The sequence below is a fragment of the Anomaloglossus baeobatrachus genome, chromosome 5 (assembly GCF_048569485.1).
Source record: "Anomaloglossus baeobatrachus isolate aAnoBae1 chromosome 5, aAnoBae1.hap1, whole genome shotgun sequence".
In the NCBI taxonomy this organism is placed as follows: domain Eukaryota; kingdom Metazoa; phylum Chordata; class Amphibia; order Anura; family Aromobatidae; genus Anomaloglossus; species Anomaloglossus baeobatrachus.
This window is the reverse complement of record NC_134357.1, coordinates 259,737,509-259,765,306: the sequence shown is the minus strand read 5'-3', so window position 1 is coordinate 259,765,306 and position 27,798 is coordinate 259,737,509. Positions and strand designations below refer to the sequence as shown.

Below are 27,798 nucleotides of genomic sequence, written 5' to 3'. Positions count from 1 at the left end.
GCGGTACAATAACTTACTAACCTAACTCTCCCCTGTCCCACCTTCTAAATGCTACTCGTAACCTTCTCTCTCCCATTTCTGTCCTCACATCTTACATACAACCAATAGCACGTAAGGGCACCCAAAAGGTTACTATCTAAAGACCAGATCATTCATCTTTATATGTAACCAATAAAATAGCATAACAATGGCCGGCCAGATCTACAAGTGTGCTTCACCTTTTGTGTCCCCCTTATTCCCCATAGATTGTAAGCTTTTGAGCAGGGCCCTTAGTCCTACTGTAGCTGTTGAATTATGTACTATTTTGTTTTGTTTTTGTCTATACAACCCCCCACCGGATTGTAAAGTGCTGCGGAATATGTTGGCGCTATATTAATAAACTTTATTATTATTATTTTGCATGATTCTCTAAGACTTTGCTGGGGAAGCCGAACGCATGCATTTTGACAATGTGACGCTGCAGCTTAACACGCTGCGGAAACGCAAAAAAAAGCAACATGCGCATGAGCCCTTAGTCCATAAAAAGAAGCCCTCATACAGCTATATCAATGGAGAAATAAAAAAGTTATGGCTCTTGCAAGAAGGGAAGGAAAAAATGAAAGTGCTTAAATTGAAAACTGCTGTCAGGATAGAAACTTGTTGAAATTCTGCAATCACTCTATGAGACTGCAAACTTCAGGATCCTTACAGTGTGCTGACTACATGCTGTCTAGATTCTCCAGTATTCCCAGCATAAGTGGGTAGTCAAAAGACCACAAGTATAACACTACAAGTCACCTTCCGACTACACATGCTTGACCTCGCTCAATAGAAGAGAATTGAACAAGGCCGAGCACGTCTGGTCGGAATGTGACTGCAAATATGCTAGTCACATACTTGCGGTTATGTGACAGCCCACAATACCAAAGAATCCTGACAGCATATTTACCAGAAGACCCGATAGCTCCTTTAACACCTTCTCATGTATTCCTGCATTCTTTCTATTATCTCTCGTCGGGGGATCACTCAAACTATTAAGAGTTACAACATCCAACATTTCTTATGAGGGTACATCATTCACATCCCAGCTTTCTGCATGAGGTCGCCACTATTTAATCCAGATTTATCCCAGTACAACCTCTTTTGCCACTTACATTTTTTTACCAATACAAATGGCTTGATCTCGAAAAGATTGGGCGTTCAAGGTTTCTATGCAACTGTACTGTTTGCCCACCCTAAAAACCAGCCCTGAGAAAAGCAGAATGTGCAAGAGTACAGTGGTAAGATTGGGACCATTACGCATAGTATTCTGGTACACATAGAACATTACTTAGGCTGCTGAAGACCACAGTTTCAACCAGGCCAATACATAGAACATAGTGTATTATAGCATATTATATTATTGTAAGACACATTTATTAATCTCCATGTGTGATCATGTTCTCACAGTATTTGACATGAGTAGTTTAGAAATTCAGAAAAAAATCATGAGGGTTGAAACTTCCACTGTTGCCATCTTCCAGCCAATGGAAAACCTGCGCCACGAGTAGCTGCTTGGCTGCTCATATTGTCTGGTGCTACATGGCAGTAGAGTGGACTTCCCTTGGAATTTAATTTATGTGTCAATTGAGTTATCATTGTACGAAACACTCCTTGATTCCTGTATTTTTTTTCGGTGAACCCCATACGCATTTCGGCAGATTGTTCACTCATTGTCCAAGCAACAGGCTTCCCTATCCCTAATCTTCTCGCGCAAACACTGGGAAAATTCTTGATGCAGTGACTAATATAACGTTCAGCAAGTGGATTCCCACCAAATGCCCAGACTTCATTGACCAGGTTGGCTTCTTCAGGTTTGAGGCTAGAGAATTGTAGGTCACTGCAGGAAACAAAAAAATGTAGAAAATAGTGTAATGAATTATCAAATTTTAGGATATTGGTAAAAACAAGTCACTAGAACATGAATCTTTTTAGGCACTAGTGAATAAGACAAGCAAAGAAAACCACATGAATTTTATCCTTGATTGAATTTTAAACCAGGACTCCATTAGCGATAACATATATGGCTAGTTGTGTAAACTGCTATGTTGGGAAAGCTAAAAATATCACAGCAGATTGTATGCAGGTTTATAACAGCAGGATTAAAATACATGCAAACAAGATGCAACTAGAAAAAAGCTATGGAATATGACTATCTGGCACATTCACTGTGGCTGAGCTGCATACAGGTTCCTCCACCCTCCAAAAATGGCTCCAATACAAAGTTTAACTAGTATAGAAATTTGACTGCCTTATGTGACCTTTGTAGAGGCTGGCCACCACTTTTATATTTATGTTGCACCCCCAATGATCAGATATTGATAGACCATCAATGAAAAAGCAGTGAACAACCTCTTTAATCAAAACTTCAGAGAAACCTAGAAAGTAGTAGTCTTCTAGTTAGGCCGTTGAATATCACAGCATCAACACACCATGAAAAACTGTGAAACATAGTATATTAATGCAATTCACTTTCATAATATCCATGTGTGTTTATGTTCTCATAGTATTTAACATGAGTAATAAAGAAACAGTGGGAAAGTCATGAAGGTTGATGGTTCCTCTGTTGCCATCTTCCAGAAAATGGAAATCTTGAACTACAGAAATCAGCTGCCATCATGGTGAACTTCTGAAGGGCTTATAGAACAGACACAATTACAAGGGGCATCGGTGCAGCAGTAATCTGTCCTGAAATAGGCGGTGGGTTGCAGACAACCCTAGACTCCCTTTAGCCCATGCAGCTAATCTTGAGTGACTGCTCATAGCCATGTTTTAGTAGTGTTAATAGGAAATCAAACAGATGCCTTAATGACATGTCTGAAACCACACAACGACCGTCGACGTCGCTATGATCTCTGCTCCGTCGCTGCTTTATTTAGCATGTTTGACAGCTTACTAACGATTATCTATGGTCGCTGCAACGTCACAGAATATGGTGACGTTGCAGCGACGTCGTTGTCGTCGTCGTTATGTGTGACACCAGCTTTAGAACAGTGTTTCCCAACTCCAGTCCTCAAGACCCATCAACAGATCATGTTTTCAGGTTTTCCATCAATCAGGTTTTCAGGATTTCCTTAATGTTGCACAGGTATGGAATTCTTCCCTGTCTAATATTGAGGAAAACTTGAAAACATGATCTGTTGGTGGGTCTTGAGGACTGGAGTTGAGAAACACTGACTTAGAAGAACATAGATAGAATCATCCACAGTCATTAATCCTAAAAAAACACTTCACACAGTAAAGCACACAACATCCTCTCCTTCAAGCTCACAAACCCTCGTCCGCCCCAGCACACTCCCACCAATCACACATTCAGAAACCTACAGGCCATCGATTCTCAGACACTTTCAGACTCTTTACACGCATCACTGTCCCCTATATCCTCACTTCCCTGTCCTGATCTGGCTGTAAAGCACTACAATGACACACTCAGGACTACGCTAGACCAAGTGGCGCCCCTCACCCTCAGAAAGACCAAACACAGAGTAAAACAGCCCTGGCTCACATCCCAAACTCTATTTCTTCAGCGATGCTCCAGGAGCGCCGAACGCCTATGGAGGAAAACCCGCACACCAGAAAACTTCATCCACTACAAGTTCATGTTAAGGACCTATAACTATTCCCTTCACCTCGCCAAACAGACCTACTTCACCAACCTTATTTCCTCACTTGCCAACAATCCAAAAAAACTCTTTGACACCTTTCACTCCCTCCTCAGTCCCAAAGTACAGACCCCTGTCACAGCCCTTCATGCTGATGACCTGGCCTCTCATTTCACAGAGAAAATTAAAAACATCCGCCGAGAGATCAGCTCCCAGCCACCAAGCCCTGTGAATCCCATCCCTCGCCACATCCCATCCAGCTCACTTTCCACATTTGACCCAGTCACAGAGGAGGAAGTCTCCAGGCTCCTATCCTCCTCTCGTCCTACCACTTGCCCTACTGATCCCTTCCCCACACCTCTACTCCAGTCCCTCTCTCCGGTTGTCGCCACTCACCTAACTAAAATCTTCAATCTCTCTCTCTCTTCAGGTATCTTCCCCTCCTCCCTCAAACACTCTATCATTACTCCATTATTAAAAAAAACCTTCTCTCGATCCGTCCTGCACAAGCAACTACAGACCAGTCTCTAATCTCCCCTTCATCTCCAAACTCTTGGAGCGCCTGGTCTACTCTCGCCTCACACGCTACCTTTCCACTCACTCTCTTCTAGATCCTTTACAGTCTGGCTTCCGCCCTTTACACTCAACAGAAACTGCCCTTGTCAAAGTGACCAATGACCTATTGACAGCAAAACGTAACGGTGACCACTCTCTGCTTATTCTTCTTGACCTTTCTGCTGCCTTTGACACTGTTGACCACCATCTCCTTCTCTCTATGCTCCATTCTATCGGCCTAAAGGACACTGTTCTTTCCTGGTTCTCATCCTATCTTTCTGGCCGCTCATTCAGTGTATCATTTGCTGGCTCCACATCTTCTCCTCTTCCTCTCACTGTTGGGGTCCCTCAAGGTTCAGTCCTTGGCCCTCTTCTTTTCTCCCTCTACACTGCCCCAATTGGTCAGACCATCAGCAGATTTGGCTTTCAGTACCATCTTTATGCTGATGACACACAGCTATACACCTCATCCCCTGAGCTCACCCCCGCTGTACTACAGAACACCAGTGACTGCCTGACTGCAGTTTGCAATGTCATGTCTGCTCTCTATCTGAAACTTAACCTTTCCAAAACTGAACTTCTTCTTTTCCCTCCATCTTCCAACTTTCCTCAACCTGACATCTCCCTCTCTGTGTGTGGCACAACGATAAGTCCTAGGCCGCAAGCCCGCTGCCTGGGGGTTATACTTGACACTGATCTCTCCTTCACCTCCCACATACAATCTCTTGCCCGCACCTGCCGCTTGCACCTCAAGAACATCTCTAGAATCCGCCCCTTTCTCACTATGGAAACGACAAAAACCCTCACCGTGGCCCTGATCCACTCTCGCTTGGACTACTGTAACTCTCTATTAAGTGGTCTCCCCCTAACTAGACTCTCTCCTCTACAGTCAATCCTTAATGCAGCAGCCAGGGTCACCTATCTGGCTAACCGCTACTCGGATGCCTCTGCTCTGTGCCAGTCATTGCACTGGCTGCCCATATATCATAGGATCCAATTCAAACTGCTTGTTCTCACCCACAAAGCTCTCCACAGTGCAGCACCCCCCTACATCTCCAACCTCCTCTCTGTCTATCAGTCCACCCGTTCTCTACGCTCTGCAAGCGACTTTCGACTAACATCCACACTAATTCGAACCTCCCACTCCCGGATCCAAGACTTCTTCCGAGCTGCACCAACCCTCTGGAACGCTCTACCCCAAGAAGTTAGGACAAATCACAACTTACTCAGCTTCAGACGCACCCTAAAGACGCATCTTTTTAGGGCGGCCTATCACACTGCCTAATCAGATTCGATTCACATAGTCCCTTTACAACCTCTCACAACATAGCTCCACATCAAACTCCATGGCACCCAAAGGCATCTCAAGGCTCGGGCCCACTGGTCCAGGAAGCCATTATCCAGCCCCATTTCCGTGAGATGGTTGGATTGTCATTGTAAATAAGCACTTGAACCTTGCCTCTCCCCCCATCTCATTGTAGATTGTAAGCTCTCACGAGCAGGGTTGTATTTTTTTTTCCCTCTAAATATTGTATTTCTATAACTGTTACTTGTTTGTATATGATCCTCCTGAATTGTAAAGCGCTGCGGAATATGTTGGCGCTATAGAAATAAAGATTATTATTATTATTATTAGTAAAGCGAAATTTGTGGGGGGGTTTTTCTTTCTTCTTCTTTTGTTCACAAGTCAATGTTTCATCTCCTGCATGGGGCTTGAAAATTGAACCATGAATAAATTACAAATGTCATTTTTCTCTCTGGATTGATGCTTGTTTAATGGTATAGCTCATGTAATGGAGACCCTGAAGTCTTGCTTTTGGAATAGTTGCTTTGGCTTCAATGCAGCTCCACCAGAAGGTTTTTCCAAAGTTGCCACCTTCAATTGATGTTGGATAATCGCTTGGTCACTGACAGCCTGTGGCGTAACTAGAGTCCGATGGGCCCCAGTGCAAAGTTTGAGCCTGCTACCCCCCCCCCACACACACACACACACACACACACACACCACACCACACACATGCTGGTCAGATGTATGGGCCGTTGTAGCATTCTAAATCCTATAAAGACATACAAGTTGACCCCCTTCCCCTTCATTGTGTAGTACTGAGCCCCATCTTGTACTAATGTTCCCCATCCTTGGCCACTTCCTGGTAAAAATGACCCCCATCCTGGGGTATGACCTCATCATGGCTATATACTGGAATATATGGCCCCATCCTGGCCCATCCTGGTATATATGGCCTCATCCTGGTTTATAAGTCTCCATCATGACCTCATCCTGGTATATGTCGCCATCATGGCCACATCCTGGTGTATAACCCCATCATGGCTATATCCTGGTATATATGTCCCCATCATGGCACTATCCTGGTATAGATGTTCCCATAATGGCCCCACCCTGGTGTATATGTCTCCATCCTGGTATACAGTATATGTCCCTATCATGGCCCCATACTGGTATAGATGTCCTCATAATGGCACCATACTGATATATATGTCCCCATAATCACCCCATCCTGGTACACATGTTCCTATAATGGCCACATGCTGGTATAGATGTCCCCATAATGGCCCCATTCTGGTATACATGTCCCCATCATGGCTCTATCCTGGTATAAATGTTCCCATAATGTCCCCATCCTGGTGTATGACCCCCATCATGGCTAAATCCTGGTATATATGTTCCCATCATGGCCAATCCTGGTATATGTCCACATCCTGGCATCATCCTGGTATATGTCCACATCCTGGCCCCATCCTGGTATATATGTCCCCATAATGGTCCCATCCTGGTATATATGTCCCCATAATGGTCCCATCCTGGTATATATGTCCTCATTCTTGTATATATGTCCCGATCATGGCTCCATTCTGGGATATATGTCCCCATAATGGCCCCATCCTGGTATATATGTCCCCATCCTGGTACATATGTCCCCATTATGGATCCATACTGTCTTCATAATAGCCCCAGCCTGATATATATGTCTTCATAATCGCTACATTCTGGTATACAGTACATGTTCCTATAATGGCCTCATGCTGGTATAGATGTCCCCATAATGGCCCCATTCTGGTATACATGTCTCTAAAATGGCCACATTCTGGTATACATGTCCCCATCATGGCTCCATCTGGTATAGAAGTCCCCATAATGTCCCCATCCTGGTATATATGTCCCTATCATGACTCCATCCTGGTATAGATGTCCCCATAATGGCCCCATCCTGGTATATATGTCCAAATAATGGCCCCATACTGGTATAGATGTCCCCATAATGGCCCCATCCTGGTATATATGTCCTCATGATGGCAACATGCTGGAATACATATCCCTATAATAGTCCCATCCTGGTATACATGTCCCTTTAATTACCCCATACTGGTATGTATGTCCCCATCATGGCCCCATACTGGTCTTGATGTCCCCATAATGACCCCTTCCTGGTTTGCATGTCCCTATAATGGCCCCATCCTAGTATAGATGTCCTCATAATGGCCCCAGCCTGGTTTGTAAAAGAAAAAGGAAAGCGCTGGCTGTGTGTGATTCGTCGCTTACAAGTGAAAAAAAAATGATTGGGTAAAATACTGACTCACCTCTTCATATTGTGCTGAACAGGCACAATGCTGAGTAAAAGCCTGATGGTGTCCACCTCCATAACGCTCAGAGATGTATTAGGTTCTCCTCACCTGAGGAAGGAGGCGGACCGTCCCCGTAACGCGTAGTACTGTTATATGCTTTCTAGTGTTCTAATAAATAACTTTTAGTTTTTAGGAGTTTTTCTGGTTTACTCCTGACCTGCAGCGCAAGACTTGGAGACCCATTTTTTTCTGACCTTTGTGTATCCAGCCTGGTTTATGTCCCCATCCTGGCCACATCCTGGTACACAAGATACTCCCAGGTGTCACACACAGTAATAAAAATAAACGATTATACCCACCTTGCCCCCGCTCCCCCGGTGTCCACCTCTGATGATGTCATGCCACAACTGACCAGTGTGTAAGTGGCACAGCGCATGACTTCACTTTCATGTGCCTCACGCCCACTCACAGGGCGCGTAGTACTGTTATATGCTTTCTAGTGTTCTAATAAATAACTTTTAGTTTTTAGGAGTTTTTCTGGTTTGTGTATCCAGCCTGGTTTATGTCCCCATCCTGGCCACATCCTGGTATACAAGATACTCCCAGGTGTCACACACAGTAATAAAAATAAACAATTATACTCACCTTGCCCCCGCTGCCCCCGTGTCCACCTCTGATGATGTCATGCCACAACTGACCAGTGTGTAAGTGGCGCAGCGCATGACTTCACTTTCATGTGCCTCACGCCCACTCACAGGGCGGTCACCTGTCGGATGCCGGCACAGTCTCTGCTCTCCATGCCCTGGATTATGGGCGAGTGGAGCAGTGAATATTCATAGCCTTAATCGGCGGCCAGCACATAGCAATGCAGGGACCCGACGGGTCTCTGTGGAGCGATGTATTTCAGCTGGATATGTGGCACCCCAGGGTTCGGTTGCCATAGATATACTTCTAACTAAGGCAGGGAAGGATCTCCTCATCAGGTAATCCCACAAACAACACCTTCCACTCCAAGCCTGGAGGGGGTGCTCTACAAGCCGAGCTCAGGTGAGGTCCCCTTTAAATCCAGGTCTAGAGGCATAGTCAGAGAGTTGACAGTTGAGAGTTTAGCTCGAGCGAGGAGAGTGAGCACATCAAGATGGAGAGGGCTGTGCTAAGCCCATACGAGTAGCTGTGAGACAGACTGAGGGATTCAGGAGAGAGGCAAAAGAAGAATGACCGGGGAGGTGGAGCCAGCTCGGTTCATCCCCAAGGAACAGAGCTGACTACCGGACACCGGCGTCCGAGATTGTAAGGGATCTAATCTGCCCAGCAATAAAGATCGGAGGCCAGGGAGACTACAGATCTCCTGGTCGTTGCAGCAGCTGAAGGCAAAGCCGTTTCACAAAGCTTAGGGACCGCAGTGAGTACAGCAGTGCCCTTAGAGAAGCTCCTGCCGCCTGCCATACAGGTGAAGACAGAAAGAGAGGGTCAAGGTATAGTTCTATATATGCAAGGATGTTTGACCTTAGGGAGATCAACATCCAACACCGTGAAGACACCATCACGTTTCACAACGCAGTGATTCTAGAGCAATGCCCCCTGGGAAATATTCAAAACAAGAAAGCCCATGGAGACACCATCACATGTTTCTCAATGCTGGCAGGAAACTAGCCAGGTCTTTCACCGGGAAGGAACAACCACGGGAAGGGCAGTCTCCACTCAAGGAGACCACCTATGCCAAACATGGTATCCATCCACAGACAGCTGTTTCGGGGTATTTGCCCCTCATCAGTGTGGAGTAGGAAACTGGCTAGTAGGAGCAATGCCTAGTAAAAGACTACATAAGCAAGGATGGTTGACCTTAGGGAGATCAACATCCAACACCGCGGAGACACCATCACGTGTTTCTCAACGCAGTGATTCTAGAGCAATGCCCCCTGGGAAATATTCAAAACAAGAAAGCCTGCAGAGACACCATCACATGTTTCTAAACGCTGGCAGGAAACTAGCCAGGTCTTTTACCGGGAAGGAACAACCATGGGAAGGGCAGTCTCCAGTCAAGGAGACCACCTATGCCAAACATGGTATCCATCCACAGACAGCTGTTTCGGGGTATTTGCCCCTCATCAGTGTGGAGTAGGAAACTGGCTAGTGGGAGCAATTGGGCATTGCTCTAGAATCACTGCGTTGAGAAACACGTGATGGTGTCTCTTGTTACATCTCGTGGTTCTCCTGAGGCAAGGACTGAGGCAGTCTCCCATTCCTTGCCTGCCACGAGCATTCCTGCTCAGCAGCGCCGAAGGTCTGCCAGACTGCGCAGTGTGCAGGAGATACCTTCTCAGAGAGGCAGCAGAAGGGTGACACCTAGTGGTTCTCCTGTTACAATGAGTGAAGCGGTCTCCGATTCCTGGCCTGCCGCAGACTCTCCTGCTCAGCGGCCCCGAAGGTCTGCGAGGCTGCGCAATGTGCAGAGGTTTACTGCTCAGGGAAGCAGTGAGATTCCCGTTATCTCTCCACATTGTGAGACCGAGGATCCCGCCTCTATTTCCCAGAGGCAGGAGGGTGACCATGTGCAATGCGTGGTGGGTCCTGATTCGCTCACTGACGTCACACGGCTTGATGACAAGGCTGGTGACGTGGTGAATCCTGACTGGCCAGGCTGGGACGTCGTGGACCCTGATTGGGTCAAGTCCGTCATCTCCGCCTCGCGCCCGCCCTCGGGTGGAGCTGCACCTCCTTAAAAGCTCCCCCTGCCATTATGGCGGCGCGCGACCGTCCTTCTATGTTTGGATGTCTGGCAGCGTGCTGCCACGCCACTGCTCAGGCATTACTGTCTCTTGTGGGCTTGGCCCTTGCTGCTCCGGCAGTACCTCGTTTGCAGGCCGTGTTCCTGCCTTGCTGCTCCGGCAGTACCCCCGTCAACAGGCCGTGTTCCTGTCCCAGGTGAGCTCCTCAAGTCTCCATTGGACTCACCTGGTTATTGAAAGCACACGTGCGTGGGCACCTCTGTGCTACCCTCGTGCCGTATTCTCGTGACTTCCACTGGCACACGTGCGTGGGCACCTCTGTGCTTCCCCGTGCAACAGGTACACCGAGCCGTGAGATCTGTGCCATACAACCCTCACGGGTTAGGGCAGATCGGTGTACATAGATCGTCTGTGACATTCCAGACGATCGCTAGCAGCAACCCGCTCACTCTTCACCCACCATAGCGGCGGTCCCTTACACCGCACAGTGGACCTTGACCGGCGGAAGCAGTCCATTTCCCATCTTGGCACGCTTCCCCGGGTCCCCTCGTAACATTACGGTCGCGCCAAAGGTCTGGCTATGGCTGAAGAGCAGCAGCAGTTGCTGCGTTATGTGCAGCAGTTGGAGTCACGATTGGCAGCAGTGGAGCAGTCTTCCTCCGATAAGACTACTCTGACGACAGTCGCCACCCAGGCGGCTACCCAGGCTGTGCTATTGGGCGGAAGGTCTCCTCGCCTTGCGCTTCCAGAGCGCTTTAGCGGCAACAGCTCTGAGTGCCGTGGTTTCATAAACCAGGTTACCACCTACTTAGAGCTGTCCGCGACTCTTTACGCTACCGAGAAGGCGAAGGTAGCCTTCGTCCAGTCCCTGCTCACAGGGAGAGCGCTGAAGTGGTCCACGCCGTTGTGGGAGCACGGAGATCGTGTGGTGAATAACTTAGCAGCTTATCTTGGGGCCATGAGAATGGTGTTCCTCGGGCCTCAAGTCACCCACGATTCCGCGCTGCGCCTCCTACGACTTCGGCAAGGGTCTGCTTCAGTCGGGGACTTTGCTGTACACTTTAGGACACTGGCCGCAGAGCTGGACTGGCCGGATAAGGTCCTTGTCCCTGTGTTTTGGGAGGGCCTGGCAGGGTTTGTCAAAGACGCACTGGCCACACGTGAGGTGCCTGCCACTTTAGAGTCCTTGATTCAGGTTGCCTCTCGCATAGACATCCGCCAGGCGGAGCGAAGGCTCGAGGTCTCTTCAGCACCCACGTCTTCTCGGCCTAAAAAGCGTCTGACTCCCGTCTTCCATCAGACAGGTCCCCCAGCCAGTCCTGTAGGCGACTCCGTGGAGTCAATGGAGGTGTCCAAGGTGGTCTCCTCTGCCCCAGGTTCTCGGTCTTGTGTCATCTGCTTTTCCTGTGGGCAGAGGGGACACATAGCTACCCTATGTCCCAAACCGTCGGGAAAAGACAGCGTCTAGTTTCTATCAGAGGGGGGACTCTAGACGCTACTTCTCCCTCTAGGTTGACTATCAGCGCCCAGTTGCAGTTCGGCACTACTCTCTTCTCTGCCCTGGCTTGCTTGGACTCAGGCACTGAAGGCAATTTCATCTCGACCTCCCTGGCAACCCGATACTCAGTTCCCCTGGTTCTGTTGCCCAAGCCACTCAGGGTCCGGGTAGTCGACGGGTCCATACTACTCGATCCTATCACCCAGATCACCATCCCTCTCAGGATGGATGTACCACCGGGACACCATGAGCAGGTGTCCTTCCTGGTGCTTCCAGGGGGGACGGATGAGATCCTACTGGGCCTTCCCTGGTTGAGACAGCATGCTCCTATACTCAACTGGGCAACAGGGGAGATCTCATTCTGGGCAGGATCCTGTAGAGAGCACCTCGTGACTACCGAACCACCCGCTACCATTAGGTCGGTTGGGTCCTCAGGGAATACTGAGGGGCCGGGTTTACCGACACCTTATGAGGCTTACAGGGATGTCTTTTCCAAAAGGGCCGCAGATACTCTTCCTCCCCACCGGCCATATGATTGCCGAATAGACCTGAAGCCAGGCTCCGAGCCCCCTAGGGGCAGAGTGTATCCACTCTCTGCTCCAGAGACGGAGGCTATGTCCAAATATATTCAGGACAGCCTGGCGAAGGGGTTCATTCGCAAGTCTATTTCACCGGCTGGTGCAGGGTTCTTTTTTGTGCAGAAGAAGGAAGGGGATCTGCGCCCCTGTATCGATTACAGGGGATTAAATGCAATCACAATCAAGAACAAATACCCTTTGCCCCTCATTACTGAGCTATTTGATCGATTCCGCGGGGCAAAGGTCTTCACAAAGCTGGATCTACGCGGGGCGTATAATCTAATGCGAGTCCGAAAGGGCGATGAGTGGAAGACCGCCTTTAACACCAGGGACGGTCACTACGAGTATCTAGTAATGCCCTTCGGACTCTGCAATGCCCCCGCCGTATTTCAAGACTTTGTGAATGACATTTTCCGGGATTTGTATCTTTCCGTGGTTGCATACCTGGATGACATTCTTATCTTCTCCCCCGATCTTACCACCCATCGGAGGGATGTCATCCGAGTACTGAAGAGGCTCCGCACCCATTCGTTATATGCTAAGCTGGAAAAGTGCGTTTTTGAACAGGAATCCTTGCCGTTCCTGGGGTACATCGTGTCCAGTCAGGGGTTAGCAATGGATCCGGGGAAGTTGGAGACAGTGATGAACTGGCCTGAGCCCCGCTCGCTGAAGGCGATCCAGCGATTCTTGGGGTTTATCAATTATTATCGCCAGTTCATTCCCAACTTCTCGACGGTGGCAGCACCCATCATTGCCCTTACCCGCAAGGGCGCTAATCCCAAAGCATGGACACGGGAAACGGTAGAGGCATTTCACACTCTCAAAACTCACTTCTCCAGAGCTCCCATCCTTCATCGTCCAGACATCTCCAAACCCTTCCTACTGGAGGTAGACGCCTCTTCGGTCGGTGCAGGTGCAGTCCTGTACCAGAAAAACGAACGAGGAAGGAAACATCCGTGTTTCTTTTTCTCCAAGACCTTTTCTCCGGCCGAGAGGAACTACTCCATAGGGGATAGAGAGTTACTGGCGATGAAACTAGCATTCCAGGAATGGCGGCATCTCCTGGAGGGTGCGAAGCATCCATTTGAGGTTTTTTCTGACCACAAAAACCTCACATACCTCCAGACAGCACAACGCCTGAACCCAAGGCAGGCCCGTTGGTCTTTATTCTTCTCCCGGTTCCACTTTATTATCCGCCACCTGGCCGGTGAGAAGAACGTACGGGCCGATGCCTTGTCACGTTGTATGGTTGTGTTGGAGGAGGACGAGGAGGAGCCTCGTCTTATACTACCCCCGGACAGCTTGAGGATGGTCACTCCCACTTCTTTGGACCAGGTGCCACCTGGCAAAACCCTCGTTCCCCCTGAACTACGGAACGAGGTGCTATCGTGGGCCCATGCCTCCAAGGTCGGGGGTCACTTCGGGGTCAAAAGGACCAGAGACCTGGTGACCAGGCATTATTGGTGGCCGAGACTACCCCAGGACATACAGGAATATGTGGGAGCCTGTATGTCGTGTGCTCGGAATAAGCCGTCCCGGCAGAGACCGGCAGGTCTTCTTCACCCACTGCCAGTGCCGGATCGTCCCTGGGAGGTGGTGGGGATGGACTTCCTGGGAGATATGCCCAAGTCAGCAGTGCACAGGGTCGTATGGGTCATCACGGACCACTTCTCTAAAATGGTCCACTTGGTGCCTCTCCCACGACTCCCGACGTCACGTGCTCTCGCCACCTTGTTCATTCGGCATGTATTTAGGTTGCATGGCATGCCTGACAAGGTGGTGAGCGACCGGGGTCCCCAGTTCGCGTCTCGCTTCTGGAGAGAGCTCTGTAAGCTCCTGCAGATAGAGCTGAACATCTCCTCCGCATACCATCCCGAGACCAATGGACTAGTGGAGAGGACTAATCAGACCTTGGTAACTTACCTCCGCCATTTTATATCCGCGCACCATGACAACTGGGCTAACCTCCTTCCTTGGGCCGAATTTGCCATTAACAATTCGGTCCATGAATCCTCTGGCCAGACTCCGTTCCTACTCAATAACGGACAACATCCCAGAATCCCGGTTCCGATGCCCATTACGTCACCCGATACTAGAGTGGAGGATTGGGCGACCAAGGCCCGGGAGATCTGGGATGACACCCAAGAGGCTCTTAAAAGGGCTAAAGACCGGATGGTGACAACGGCTGATGTTCGCCGCCGCCCTGCACCATCCTTCGCCCCTGGTGACCTAGTATGGCTGTCCTCTAAGAATGTTAACCTACGGGTACAGGCAGCCAAATTCGCCCCTAGGTATCTGGGTCTGTTTAAAGTACTACAGCAGGTAAACCCAGTGGCATATCGACTCCAGCTCCCTCCACGCTGGGCTATAGCCAACACCTTTCACGTGTCCCTCCTGAAACCCGTACGACTTAATAAATTCTCGGGGTCCCTGCCGGCTCAAACCGACTCCCCGTCCGACGACCCTGAGGTGGCAAAACTTGTGGAGACAAAAGTCATACAGGGCAAGAGGTACTACCTCGTGGAGTGGGCCGGCCGTGGTCCGGAGCATAGATCCTGGGAGTTGGAGGATCATATCCGCGCCCCGGGTTTGATAGCGGCCTTCGAGCACAGACAGGGGGGGGGCCTAGACGGGGGGGTAATGTTACATCTCGTGGCTCTCCTGAGGCAAGGACTGAGGCAGTCTCCCATTCCTTGCCTGCCACGAGCATTCCTGCTCAGCAGCGCCGAAGGTCTGCCAGACTGCGCAGTGTGCAGGAGATACCTTCTCAGAGAGGCAGCAGAAGGGTGACACCTAGTGGTTCTCCTGTTACAAGGAGTGAAGCGGTCTCCCATTCCTGGCCTGCCGCAGACTCTCCTGCTCAGCGGCCCCGAAGGTCTGCGAGGCTGCGCAATGTGCAGAGGTTTACTGCTCAGGGAAGCAGTGAGATTCCCGTTATCTCTCCACATTGTGAGACCGAGGATCCCGCCTCTATTTCCCAGAGGCAGGAGGGTGAGCATGTGCAATGTGTGGTGGGTCCTGATTCGCTCACTGACGTCACACGGCTTGATGACAAGGCTGGTGACGTGGTGAATCCTGACTGGCCAGGCTGGGACGTCGTGGACCCTGATTGGGTCAAGTCCGTCATCTCCGCCTCGCGCCCGCCCTCGGGTGGAGCTGCACCTCCTTAAAAGCTCCCCCTGCCATTATGGCGGCGCGCGACCGTCCTTCTATGTTTGGATGTCTGGCAGCGTGCTGCCACGCCACTGCTCAGGCATTACTGTCTCTTGTGGGCTTGGCCCTTGCTGCTCCGGCAGTACCTCGTTTGCAGGCCGTGTTCCTGCCTTGCTGCTCCGGCAGTACCCCCGTCAACAGGCCGTGTTCCTGTCCCAGGTGAGCTCCTCAAGTCTCCATTGGACTCACCTGGTTATTGAAAGCACACGTGCGTGGGCACCTCTGTGCTACCCTCGTGCCGTATTCTCGTGACTTCCACTGGCACACGTGCGTGGGCACCTCTGTGCTTCCCCGTGCAACAGGTACACCGAGCCGTGAGATCTGTGCCATACAACCCTCACGGGTTAGGGCAGATCGGTGTACATAGATCGTCTGTGACATTCCAGACGATCGCTAGCAGCAACCCGCTCACTCTTCACCCACCATAGCGGCGGTCCCTTACACCGCACAGTGGACCTTGACCGGCGGAAGCAGTCCATTTCCCATCTTGGCACGCTTCCCCGGGTCCCCCTCGTAACAGTCTCTGCTGTGTTGGATGTTGATCTCCCTAAGGTCAACCATCCTTGCTTATGTAGTATTCTACTAGGCAATGCTCCCACTAGCCAGTTTCCTACTCCACACTGATGAGGGGCAAATACCCCGAAACAGCTGTCTGTGGATGAATACCATGTTTGGCATAGGTGGTCTCCTTGACTGGAGACTGCCCTTCCCATGGTTGTTCCTTCCCGGTGAAATACCTGGCTAGTTTCCTGCCAGCATTGAGAAACATGTGATGGTGTCTCCGCAGGCTTTCTTGTTTTTAAGGTATAGCTCTAGGCAGCCTTGGACCAAGGAGAGACACAGCGCAGCAGGGAGGCCTACAACTCACCTGGTGTAGAGATCCTGAACTGTTCCCAGATCATCAAAAACTGTATTGTCACATCAGAAACTGTACCCTAAATAATACCTGCAAGTAAAACCTGGTCAGAGTTAATAAATGTGTGACATACTTTATTTCTCTCATCTGAGGAGCCATAGGCTGCTGCACTAAAGTGACAGTTGAAAAGGCTGTGAAGAAAAACTGCCATATCTGTGTAAAGACTACTAAAACTGGCCTGTTGATGCCGCTTTCACATACGGGAAGCGCAAACAACTGGTTGCCTAACCATTGCCTCGGAGGTCTGACTTGCAGCCCCAGTAACCATACTGGAACTGTAGGTGGCGTCACAAAATACTTTTTTTTATTATTATTTTTTTACTATTTACTGACTTTCAGCAACCACCAGGGCCACAAGACCGGGCACAGGCCCTAGTCACATAATCCCAATAACCAACGCCCGGAACCGAGTATCCCACGGCCCCGGAGTGGATCAGATGCGTGCCCTGGGATGCACATGCAGCTGAAACAGGTGCTGGGGCCGACGTGCCCCCTGAATCACAAGGCGATCAGTGAGACCACGATCATTACGCCCCTGCTGACAGCTATTCCTCCTGACTCCCCACATACAGGTACGCTTGGTTCTGCCATTAATATGTGTGGTTTTAGTGGCTACAGGGGAGTAAGCTGCTGTCAGGCCCTTCTGGAATCAGCTTATGTTAGGTGAGAACAAAAGTATTAGGCATTGAAATTCAATATACTTGATTTGTTATCTCAAGGCTTCCGTCGCGCCCCGGGGCAGCCGAGCTGCCCGGATCCGGGCGGTCCGTGGCTCGAGGGGTCCCAGACCCGGGGTCACCGTCAAACAGTTTTAAATGAAAAGAAAAAGAAAAAGAAAGTCCGACTGCGCCACTCGCGGTTTGCGGCCAGGGATAGTAGGGCCGCCGCTGCGGATTCCCACTGGGGATGATGGATGAGGGCAGCATGGATGATGGAGCCCTCCGTGAGCAGGGCTTTTCCCCGGGGGTAGGTGAAGGGTTAACGGGGAGGCACAGCGCACTGAAGCAGTCCAGACAGAGAGTGCAGTTTGATTGTCTTTACTTACTGGCTTCACGCCCTGGGGACGTACTGGATCCCAGGTGCGCCCATGTCCCTGATGGCTGTGGCAGCTAACCTGGTGCCAGTCTCCACCTTTGCACTCTGGTGTATGTGGGTCCTCCCTGGCGTGGAACTGTTGGAGGTCCTCCTGGTGTCTGGGTCCTGCCGCAAGCAGCTTGGACTATTTAAGGGAATTTCTCCTGGTCCCCTCTTTGCTCCTGATGCCTCAGACGTTAGAGTTGGCAGATGAGTCCTGGAAACCCACCCGCCTGGCAGAGTAAATGTGACGCCCTGGCAAAACCAGGTTGTCACAGGAGACTGCATCAATCCTACAGATGCAGGACTCTCTTCTCCTTGCCTACCAACACATCCCACACACAGGTACAAACACCAGCCACAAAGCCTAGTCACTCCCCCCCAGGACAATAGGAACACAGCAGTGGACGGGGCCAGGCAGATGGTGACGCCCACCTAGGGGTTCTGAGGTGTCAGGGGAGGGAACACAACAGTTTAGTGCTGACAGTGGAAGTGAGAGGAGTCAAGTGGTGGTCAGGGGTCGTAGCTTCCGGACTACCTGAGCTGACTAGGTGGCAAACGGCAGAGCAGGGCCACAGGCAACGGAGATCCGGTCGCGGGAGACCTTACGTGGACCGGGGCAGGGTTGTAGCCCACCGGTGAAAATAGCGGGAATCCGGTCTGGAGGCCGTGCACAGTCGGGGTGCCTGGACCCTAGGGCAAGAACAGCTTGAAGCCCCTTGTCAATTAGCTAGCAGGGGACAAGATTCCACTTCTTGCCCCACCAGTGAGCCCAGATAGAGCGAGACGGAAGCCCAACGTGGGGGATAGGGCGTCTGCAAGTGCCTGCAAAAATCCCAAGGGTCAGTTTTCGTGGGCAACAGCTCCCACAGCAAAGACACCGGAGTGGACTTTTCCCATTTTATGCGGACTAGTCAACACACAAGACAAAACACTGCAGTGCAGGAGGCATGGCCCCTATCCTGTCAACCGGTGTGTGGGACCTGAGCACAACCCTCCGGAGGCTACCGGTATCTGGCACTTGGTTTACTACTTGGAGTTTGTGTGGTTTATTCAACAACAGTGAGTACACCGGTGTCATCCGGTCCAGCCTGCTGACGGTGCCCCAGCACTGTACACCACCCACACCCAGGTCCCGGTACAACACCTCCCCTACCCATGGAGGGGATACCGTCTTGCTGCCCGGCTCTATCAGCCCCGGGCGTCCCATACAAAGGCGGGTCGGTGTCACCAACAACTCACCGCGACCCACGAGTGGCATCACTGACAAACTCTTCTCCTGTAAATACCCCCTTAATTACGTTGTGGGCGACGGGCTACCACTCGAGCCACAGCCACGATCCCAGATCCGAGCATCTCGAGTAGCTCCCCACTGGCCGTGGCCTGTGCCCCCGCCCACGACATTAACAGATGGCTTGAAGTCCTGATCTGTTCTGGGATCTGCACCCCGTGCGTGCAAAGTACTGTGAGCCCTGGATGTCCACCCCACAGGATCTCTCTGTCCTTGAAGCTTGCTCTCTCGCTCTCCAGCTACTTTCCTCCTCTGAGTGGCTGCTCTTTCTACTCAGGTCTTTGTGGATTCTTTGCTACTTTCCTTGTGTCTCAAGAGTCTGTGGTCTGTCTTGACACTTTTCCTTTTACTCCTCTCCTCAACTCACAACTCATTCCTCTTTCACTTCCTTTCTCTGACTGACTAGCCACACTCCCCAGGTCACTTTCTCCTCCCCCAGGTCTGGTCTCTTCCTCCCCAGTTGGCTGCCTGTTATCTCACAGTGCCCAGCCCTGTCATCTGGCTAAATGAGTCTCCCAGCCGGGTACAGCGAGTGTAAATGTCCTGGTTTGCTAGTGTGTGTATAGTGACTGGCACAGTCATGTTGGACCCAAGCTGTTACCTTGTTTCTGTGACACCTGGTTGCTGCAGGGGCGTTACAATTCTATACTCAGAAAATAGCTTTCCTGTCTAGACTATTTAGGCAGGTTTACTTTAAATGGGTTGCCCAACTTCTACATCAAATTTACAGGGGTCAGTGATGGTTTCGAAATAATAAAATGAGGTAAACCTACCTGCACTGACTTATTTATATCCATCACAGGGAACTCAAGTGGTCTGCACCAGGACAGGAATATAACGGTCATCAGACTAAATATATGAACTCATCCTTTCCAGTCTCAGCATAGACCTCCATTGCACCCTGCATTATATCCATGGAAGGTCAAAGTAGGTTAGTATGCCTATTTTTTTTATATTAAAACTATCCCTGCCAACATGTAAATTTAGTATAGAGGCTATACAACCACTTTAATGTTTATTTCAGTCTGAAAACCTCAACTGTTTCCAGATCAGAGTTTCCAGTCAAGACACCGACTCAACTGATTAATAGTGGCAGAGGTAACTATTGCAGTGGCACTGATATAGTGTTATTAGTGGTATTGCTAGGTCTGGGAACCAAAAGCTTGCACCCCAAGAATGATGGTGCCTTGAATGTCTCCAGTCAAGCAATTGGCACCTTTTATCTTAAGCAGATGAAATCAAGTAAGGCTGGTTTCACATTAGCGGTATTCTGCCACACTGCCGCATACGGCATAAGTGCAGTACAGTTCAATACAGTTCACTGGCAAGCTCTAGTCACACGCGGTCATGTGACCGGAGCATGTGACAGCATGTGAGCGGTGTTACGAACCGGCGCCGCCATAGCCTCAAGCAGCCTGCTGCGGTTCCTGTTGCGCCCAGGCGCCGGCTGCCGTTCTTGGCCGTGCCTCGGGTCGTCCAGTTGGCTGCTCCTTCCACCACGTCTAAATGTGGAGAGGCGGCTAGAGCGCATGCGTGCGCCGATTTACCCCAGCCGGAGTCTAAGCCCGGTGTTTTGCCTAGTGAGCATGCTCAGCCTGATTGTGTTATGTCTGAGAATAAGTCCTCAGTTCAGGCTACTGAGCATGCTCCCACAATTAACCCTAACAGCCTCTTTGCACAGGTACTTGGACTTTGTGCTGTGTCTAAGTTCTGGGATGTGCCTACTGAGCATGCTCAAACTGATAGTCTGCTTTCTGAGCCTGTTGCTCAGGCTACTGAGCGCATCAGAGGCTAGGTCCGGTAAGGACCTCACTGAGCATGTCCGTGAGGTGGCAGGCCCTGATAGGGCAGAGAGTGTCAGGTCTCCTGATGATGTGGCAACTCCGGACTGGCTCGCAGAGGCCCGCCCCTATGATCTGGCACCTCACCATTGGTCGTCAGACGATGACTGGTGAAGTGTTTGGGGCGTGGCTGCCATGAGGTCATCAATGACGTGGCGGTTCCGGATAGGTCGCATGTGACGTCACTGATGACATGGCACTCTGCTATTGGACCTTGGTGGTTCCACCCTGGGTTTGGGGCAGACCCAGGTTATAAAAGGGGCTGGAGACAACATGGAGGTGCGCAGTCTTCATTTAGAGTTCTTGGTGGCATAAGCCTTGTTGGAAGCGATAGGTAGGGCTATGCGAACGGTGCCTGTCACGCCAAGATTCGTGGCTCAGCACATGAGGGTCAGGCGCCGTGCTTCCTTGCTACCGTTCCTGTTGAGCTAGAACAGTCCAGTGGCGTTAACTGGGCTGCGGCTGCTGCGTTACCTGTTCAGTTGTGCCTCCTACGCACACGGACAGAATACCTGTTGCGTCACCTGTCCGAAAGTGCCCTCTACGCACACGGAAAGTGTACCTGCTGCGCCACCTGTCCAGTTGTGCCCTCTACGCGCACGGACAGCGCACCCCAGAACCTCTGTGAAGTTAACAGGGTGTTCCTGGATTGGGTGTGTGAACCCTATTATCCTCCTCGGCTTCCCAGTCAAATGCTACTGGTGTGACTACCTGGTCTGACGTGTCCTTTACACACGTGGCCAGTCGAGTGGTGGCCAGAAACGCTAATCGGAGGACCGCTCGGCCTGACGTGTCTTACACACGTGGCCGACAGGGCGCTGTCGCAGCGGTCTTCTCGGTCAACGCTAACTGGTTACCTTCCGGCCTGACGTGTTGTTACACACGTGGTCGGAGTAGCGTCCGCTCCACCGAAACGCTAACTGGGTTGTCGGTCGTCCGGTCTGACGTGTCCCTACACACGTGACCGGTTCCTTGAGTTATCTCAGAGCCATCCAGCTCTACAGTCTCCGCCTAACCCACAGGGTGCCAGCAGCTCCATTACCATCTGGAGCACGGTGGGCCCCGACTGGCGATTGGGATATATACCCCTGGTCCTAATCTGCCGGTCCCCCCGTAACAACCGGGGCTTGCCGCACTGCTTGTGAACTGTATTGAACTGTACTGTACTTGTGCCGGATCTGACAGTGTGGCAGAAAAACGCTGATGTGAAACCAGCGTAAGAAAGCAGCTGCTACCTTGGACACTTAGATATGCATGCCATATGTCAGTTAAAATCACAGGGGATAGGCTTTTCTTCAGTTGACATAGTTGTCAGCATGGCTGTTTAATCGGGTCATAATAGCAATTTTAATGGGGGCAATCTCAGGGCCTGAAAAAGGGCTATGTGGTATTTAAAAAGGCTACAATTGGCCATCTAAATGGGCATTTAGTAAGAGAGAAAATTTGTCTGACAGGTCACCAGAAAACCTAATAGACATGTAGACTCCTATTGGGCTGTAATGGCTTCTTGCATACAACTTCAAGGTACAGTGACAAGGGTAACAATGTTTTGATTTATCTTTTTTTAAGCTCCATATCTCACCATCTACTACAGCTTTGAACATGAGACGACCTTCATTTTATAGACAATCATCTTGCCTATTTCATACATAAATTTTGCTTACAACTATTTAGCATATGATTAGTTATACAGATTCTTGTCATGTCACTGCATTATTACTGTTTTGCCCCTAAAAATCTAAATTTTAATTTTTAATATTTTGTTAGTATTTTGTAAATCCACTTTTCGCTTTCAACAATTCCTGAATCCTTCTGAGCATGCTCTCAATCATATTCAAGCATTTGTTGGTTGAAATCTGATCCCCGGTCTCTACTACATGTTTCCAATGTTGGTGCATACTGGTCGACTCACTTGGGTATGTATACAGCTTTTTCTTCAACTTTACCCACGTGTTTGGTTGGGTTTATGTCTGGAGACTGTGGGGTCCAATCCAACACCTCTACTTCATTGTAATTGAAATATTTCTTCACCAATCTCGACGTATGCTTTAGGTCGTTGTGCTGCTGGAAAACACTTTTTTTGTCCTTTCAAACCCATAGTACTCCAGTGTATGAAGTAATTTGTTTTGTTGGGTACTCACATATAGTTCATCATTGAGACCATGAGACCACTATCGATCCTGGTCAAGCATCCAATGCCATTGGCTGTGAGACAATCCCATATCGTCAGTCTTCCTCCACTGTACTTGACTGTTCCTTCAATTTCTCGATCCGTTAGCCCCTTTTTTCCTTGTTTCTTCCAAATCCATTTCCACCTATCAGAGCCTAGGGTCTATTGACTTTTGTTTGATCTCTTCAAATCACCCGTTTCCAATCTTCAATTGTTCACTCTTTGTGCTTCTTTGCAAACTCGAGACGACGCTTCTTATGATATTGAAATCCAGGCTTCTTTACCTTTTTTCGGGCTACAATTCCAGACTTGTGTAAGGTGTGTTTCACAGTGCTTGCATGGACATCTGTGATCTCATTATCACAAAGCATACAAGCCAGCTACACTGCTGGGTTTGTCATGCCAGAACTGATAGACCTTGTGATGAGCCGCCTTGCTGACGCTGATATTTTGCCTGGACGTCCACCTTTTGGCCTGGATGGACAGACTTCATTTTGTATTTTTCCAACCGTCATGGCACTCACATGATACAATTTGGCAATTTTCTTGGCGGAGAGACTGCCATCAATCAGCTAGATGATTCTTTTTCTATTTTCTTGGGAAATCTTCTTCATGGGTGCTTCTCCTTTTGAACTAGTGACCTTTTGCTTTGAAATCAACCTAATAACACACTGAGCTATAAGGAAATGTGAGAACAGGTTGTAAATTATACTACATAAAAATGTGGTGACATAACATGAGTCTGCAAAACTAATCATATAGTAAATAGTTGCAACTCAAATATATGTATGACATAGCACAGATGATTGTCTATACAATGAAGGTTGTCTCACGCTCAAAGCTGTAGTGGATGGTGAAATCTATAGCCTGAAAGTCAAAAGTTCAAAACATTGTTTCCCTTCTGGAGTAATGTATGAATTTTAGAGTTCAGAATATTGCTTTGTCAATTTGTATCTTGTTTATTTTTCCTGATTTGTACCTTGATTGCTGACATCAAATTGTGGTGCAAGAATGTGCAGGGCTAGCAACATATGAAATAATTAACCTTTTTCTGGTAAAAAAAAAAATCTGTACAGGGTCACATTGACCACACAAGGGTTAATGTCTACTGAAGAGAGTTTACTCATTAAGAGTAAGGTATATGTATATGCACAGGACTAGTAAGGTATATGTATAGGCACAGGACTATATAAATGTATGTGTATTTCTGTAATCTGCCTTGAAAAGCGCTAAATAAGTGCTAAAAATTAACAACATATCTTTAGCAATGCAAGTTTGATACTTACTGTTCATCCGCGAACTGGTGAAAAGAAGTGAACGGACCGTTCTTACTCTTGGAGCCGCTTCCTATTTTATATTTTTTAAATCAGATCATTTTTTAAACAAAACCACTTTACATACAGTTTTCTGTTTTTTTTTTCCAAATAGGAAGAGGAAACAATAACAAAAGATATTGACATAGATACAGATTAGTTCAAAGCAAGCATAGTATTTGCATATACAGTGGGAACGAAAAGTATTCAGACCCCTTTAAATTTTTTACTCTGTCATTGCAGCCATTTGGTAAATTCAAAAAAGTTCATTTTTTTTCTCATTAATGTGCACTCTGCACCCCATCTTGACAGAAAAAAAACAGAAATGTAAACATTTTTGCAAATTTTTTAAACAAGTAAAAGTGAAATGGCACATGGTCATAAGTATTCAGACCCTTTGCTCAGTCTTGGGTAGAAGCACCCTTTTGAGCTAGTAGAGCCATGAGTCTTCTTGGGAATGACACAAGTTTTTCACGCCTGGATTTGGGGATCCTCTTCCTTTCTTCATTGCAGATCCTCTCCAGTTCCGTCAGGTTGGATGGTGGACAGCCATTTTCAGGTCTCTCCAGAGATGCTCGATTGGGTTTAGGTCAAGCCTCTGGCAGGGCCAATCAAGAATGGTCACAGAGTTGTTCTGAAGCCACTCCTTTGTTATTTTAGCTGTGTGCTTAGGGTCATTTTCTTATTGGAAGGTTATCCTTCGGCCAAGTCTGAGGTCCAGAGCACTCCGGAAGAGGTTTTCTTCCAGGATATCTCTGTACTTGGCCGCATTCATCTTTCCTTCATTTGAAACCAGTGGTCCTTTCCCTGCAGCTGAAAAACACCCCCATAGCATGATGCTGCCACGACCATGTTTTACTGTTGGGATTGTATTTGGATGGTGCTGAGCAGTGCCTGGTTTTCTCCACACAAACTGCTTAGAATTATCAACAAAGAAGGGAATTTTGTTTACTTACCGTAAATTCCTTTTCTTCTAGCTCCAATTGGGAGACCCAGACAATTGGGTGTATAGCTTCTGCCTCCGGAGGCCACACAAAGTATTACACTTAAAAGTGTAAAGCCCCTCCCCTTCTGCCTATACACCCCCCGTGCCTCACGGGCTCCTCAGTTTTGGTGCAAAAGCAAGAAGGAGGAAAAGTTATAAATTGGTTTAAAGTAAATTCAATCCGAAGAAATTTCGGAGAACTGAAACCATTCAACATGAACAACATGTGTACACAAAGAACAACAGCCCGAAGGGAACAGGGGCGGGTGCTGGGTCTCCCAATTGGAGCTAGAAGAAAAGGAATTTACGGTAAGTAAACAAAATTCCCTTCTTCTTTGTCGCTCCATTGGGAGACCCAGACAATTTGGACGTCCAAAAGCAGTCCCTGGGTGGGTAAAGTAAAACCTCGTAATAGAGCCGTAAAACGGCCCCTTCCTACAGGTGGGAAACCGCCGCCTGAAGGACTCGCCTACCTAGGCTGGCATCTGCCGAAGCATAGGTATGCACCTGATAGTGTTTCGTGAAAGTGTGCAGGCTCGACCAGGTAGCTGCCTGACACACCTGCTGAGCCGTAGCCTGGTGCCGCAAAGCCCAGGACGCACCCACGGCTCTGGTAGAATGGGCCCTCAGCCCTGAGGGAACCGGAAGCCCAGAAGATCGGTAAGCTTCGAGAATTGGTTCCTTGATCCACCGAGCCAGGGTTGATTTGGAAGCCAGTGACCCTTTACGCTGGCCAGCGACAAGGACAAAGAGTGCATCTGAGCGGCGCAGGGGCGCCGTACGAGAAATGTAGAGTCTGAGTGCTCTCACCAGATCTAACAAGTGCAAATCCCTTTCACATTGGTGAACTGGATGAGGACAAAAAGAGGGTAAGGAGATATCCTGATTGAGATGAAAGGGGGATACCACCTTGGGGAGAAATTCCGGAACCGGACGCAGAACCACCTTGTCCTGGTGAAACACCAGGAAATGGGCTTTGCATGACAGTGCTGCTAGCTCAGACACTCTCCGAAGTGATGTGACTGCTACTAGGAAGGCCACTTTCTGCGAAAGGCGTGAGAGAGAAATATCCCTCATTGGCTCGAAAGGTGGTTTCTGAAGAGCCATCAGCACCCTGTTCAGATCCCAGGGTTCTAACGGCCGCTTGTAAGGAGGGACTATGTGACAAACCCCCTGCAGGAACGTGCGTACCTGTGGAAGTCTGGCTAGGCGCTTCTGAAAAAACACAGAGAGCGCTGAGACTTGTCCCTTAAGGGAGCCGAGCGACAAACCTTTTTCCAATCCGGATTGAAGGAAGGAAAGAAAAGTGGGCAAGGCAAATGGCCAGGGAGAAAAACCCTGATCAGAGCACCAAGATAAGAATATCCTCCACGTCCTGTGGTAGATCTTGGCGGACGTTGGTTTCCTAGCCTGTCTCATAGTGGCAATGACCTCTTGAGATAACCCTGAAGACGCTAGGATCCAGGACTCAATGGCCACACAGTCAGGTTGAGGGCCGCAGAATTCAGATGGAAAAACGGCCCTTGAGACAGCAAGTCTGGTCGGTCTGGTAGTGCCCACGGTTGGCCCACCGTGAGATGCCACAGATCCGGGTACCACGACCTCCTCGGCCAGTCTGGAGCGACGAGGATGGCGCGGCGGCAGTCGGACCTGATCTTGCGTAACACTCTGGGCAACAGTGCCAGAGGAGGAAACACATAAGGGAGTTGAAACTGCGACCAATCCTGAACTAAGGCGTCTGCCGCCAGAGCTCTGTGATCTTGAGACCGTGCCATGAATGTCGGGACCTTGTTGTTGTGCCGGGACGCCATTAGGTCGACGTCCGGCATCCCCCAGCGGCAACAGATCTCCTGAAACACGTCCGGGTGAAGGGACCATTCCCCTGCGTCCATGCCTTGCCGACTGAGAAAGTCTGCTTCCCAGTTTTCTACGCCCGGGATGTGAACTGCGGATATGGTGGAGGCTGTGGCTTCCACCCATAGCAGAATCCGCCGGACTTCCTGGAAGGCTTGCCGACTGCGTGTTCCGCCTTGGTGGTTGATGTATGCCACCGCTGTGGAGTTGTCCGACTGAATTCGGATCTGCTTGCCTTCCAGCCACGGCTGGAATGCCTTTAGGGCAAGATACACTGCCCTTATCTCCAGAACATTGATCTGAAGGGAGGACTCTGGCTGAGTCCAGGTACCCTGAGCCCTGTGGTGGAGAAAGACCGCTCCCCACCCTGACAGGCTCGCGTCCGTCGTGACCACAGCCCAGGATGGGGGCAGGAAGGATTTCCCCTTCGACAGAGAAGTGGGAAGAAGCCACCACTGAAGGGAAGCCTTGGCTGCCCGAGAAAGGGAGACGTTCCTGTCGAGGGACGTCGACTTCCTGTCCCATTTGCGGAGAATGTCCCATTGAAGTGGACGCAGATGAAACTGCGCAAACGGGACT

The 27,798-nt window shown here is 49.6% G+C and overlaps 1 protein-coding gene across 1 annotated transcript in view; it reads right to left on the bottom strand.

Moving 5' to 3' along the window:
* Positions 1 to 956: 956 nt before the first annotated feature.
* The window catches only part of LOC142311186 (glycine N-acyltransferase-like), a 166,176-nt gene continuing 139,334 nt past the window's right edge, over positions 957 to 27,798 (bottom strand). Inside the window, exon 6 of the mRNA XM_075349377.1 lies at positions 957 to 1,858. Within this exon, the coding sequence (XP_075205492.1) occupies positions 1,465 to 1,858 (394 nt within the window). The 3' untranslated portion in view covers positions 957 to 1,464. The remainder of the gene's footprint in view (positions 1,859 to 27,798) is intronic.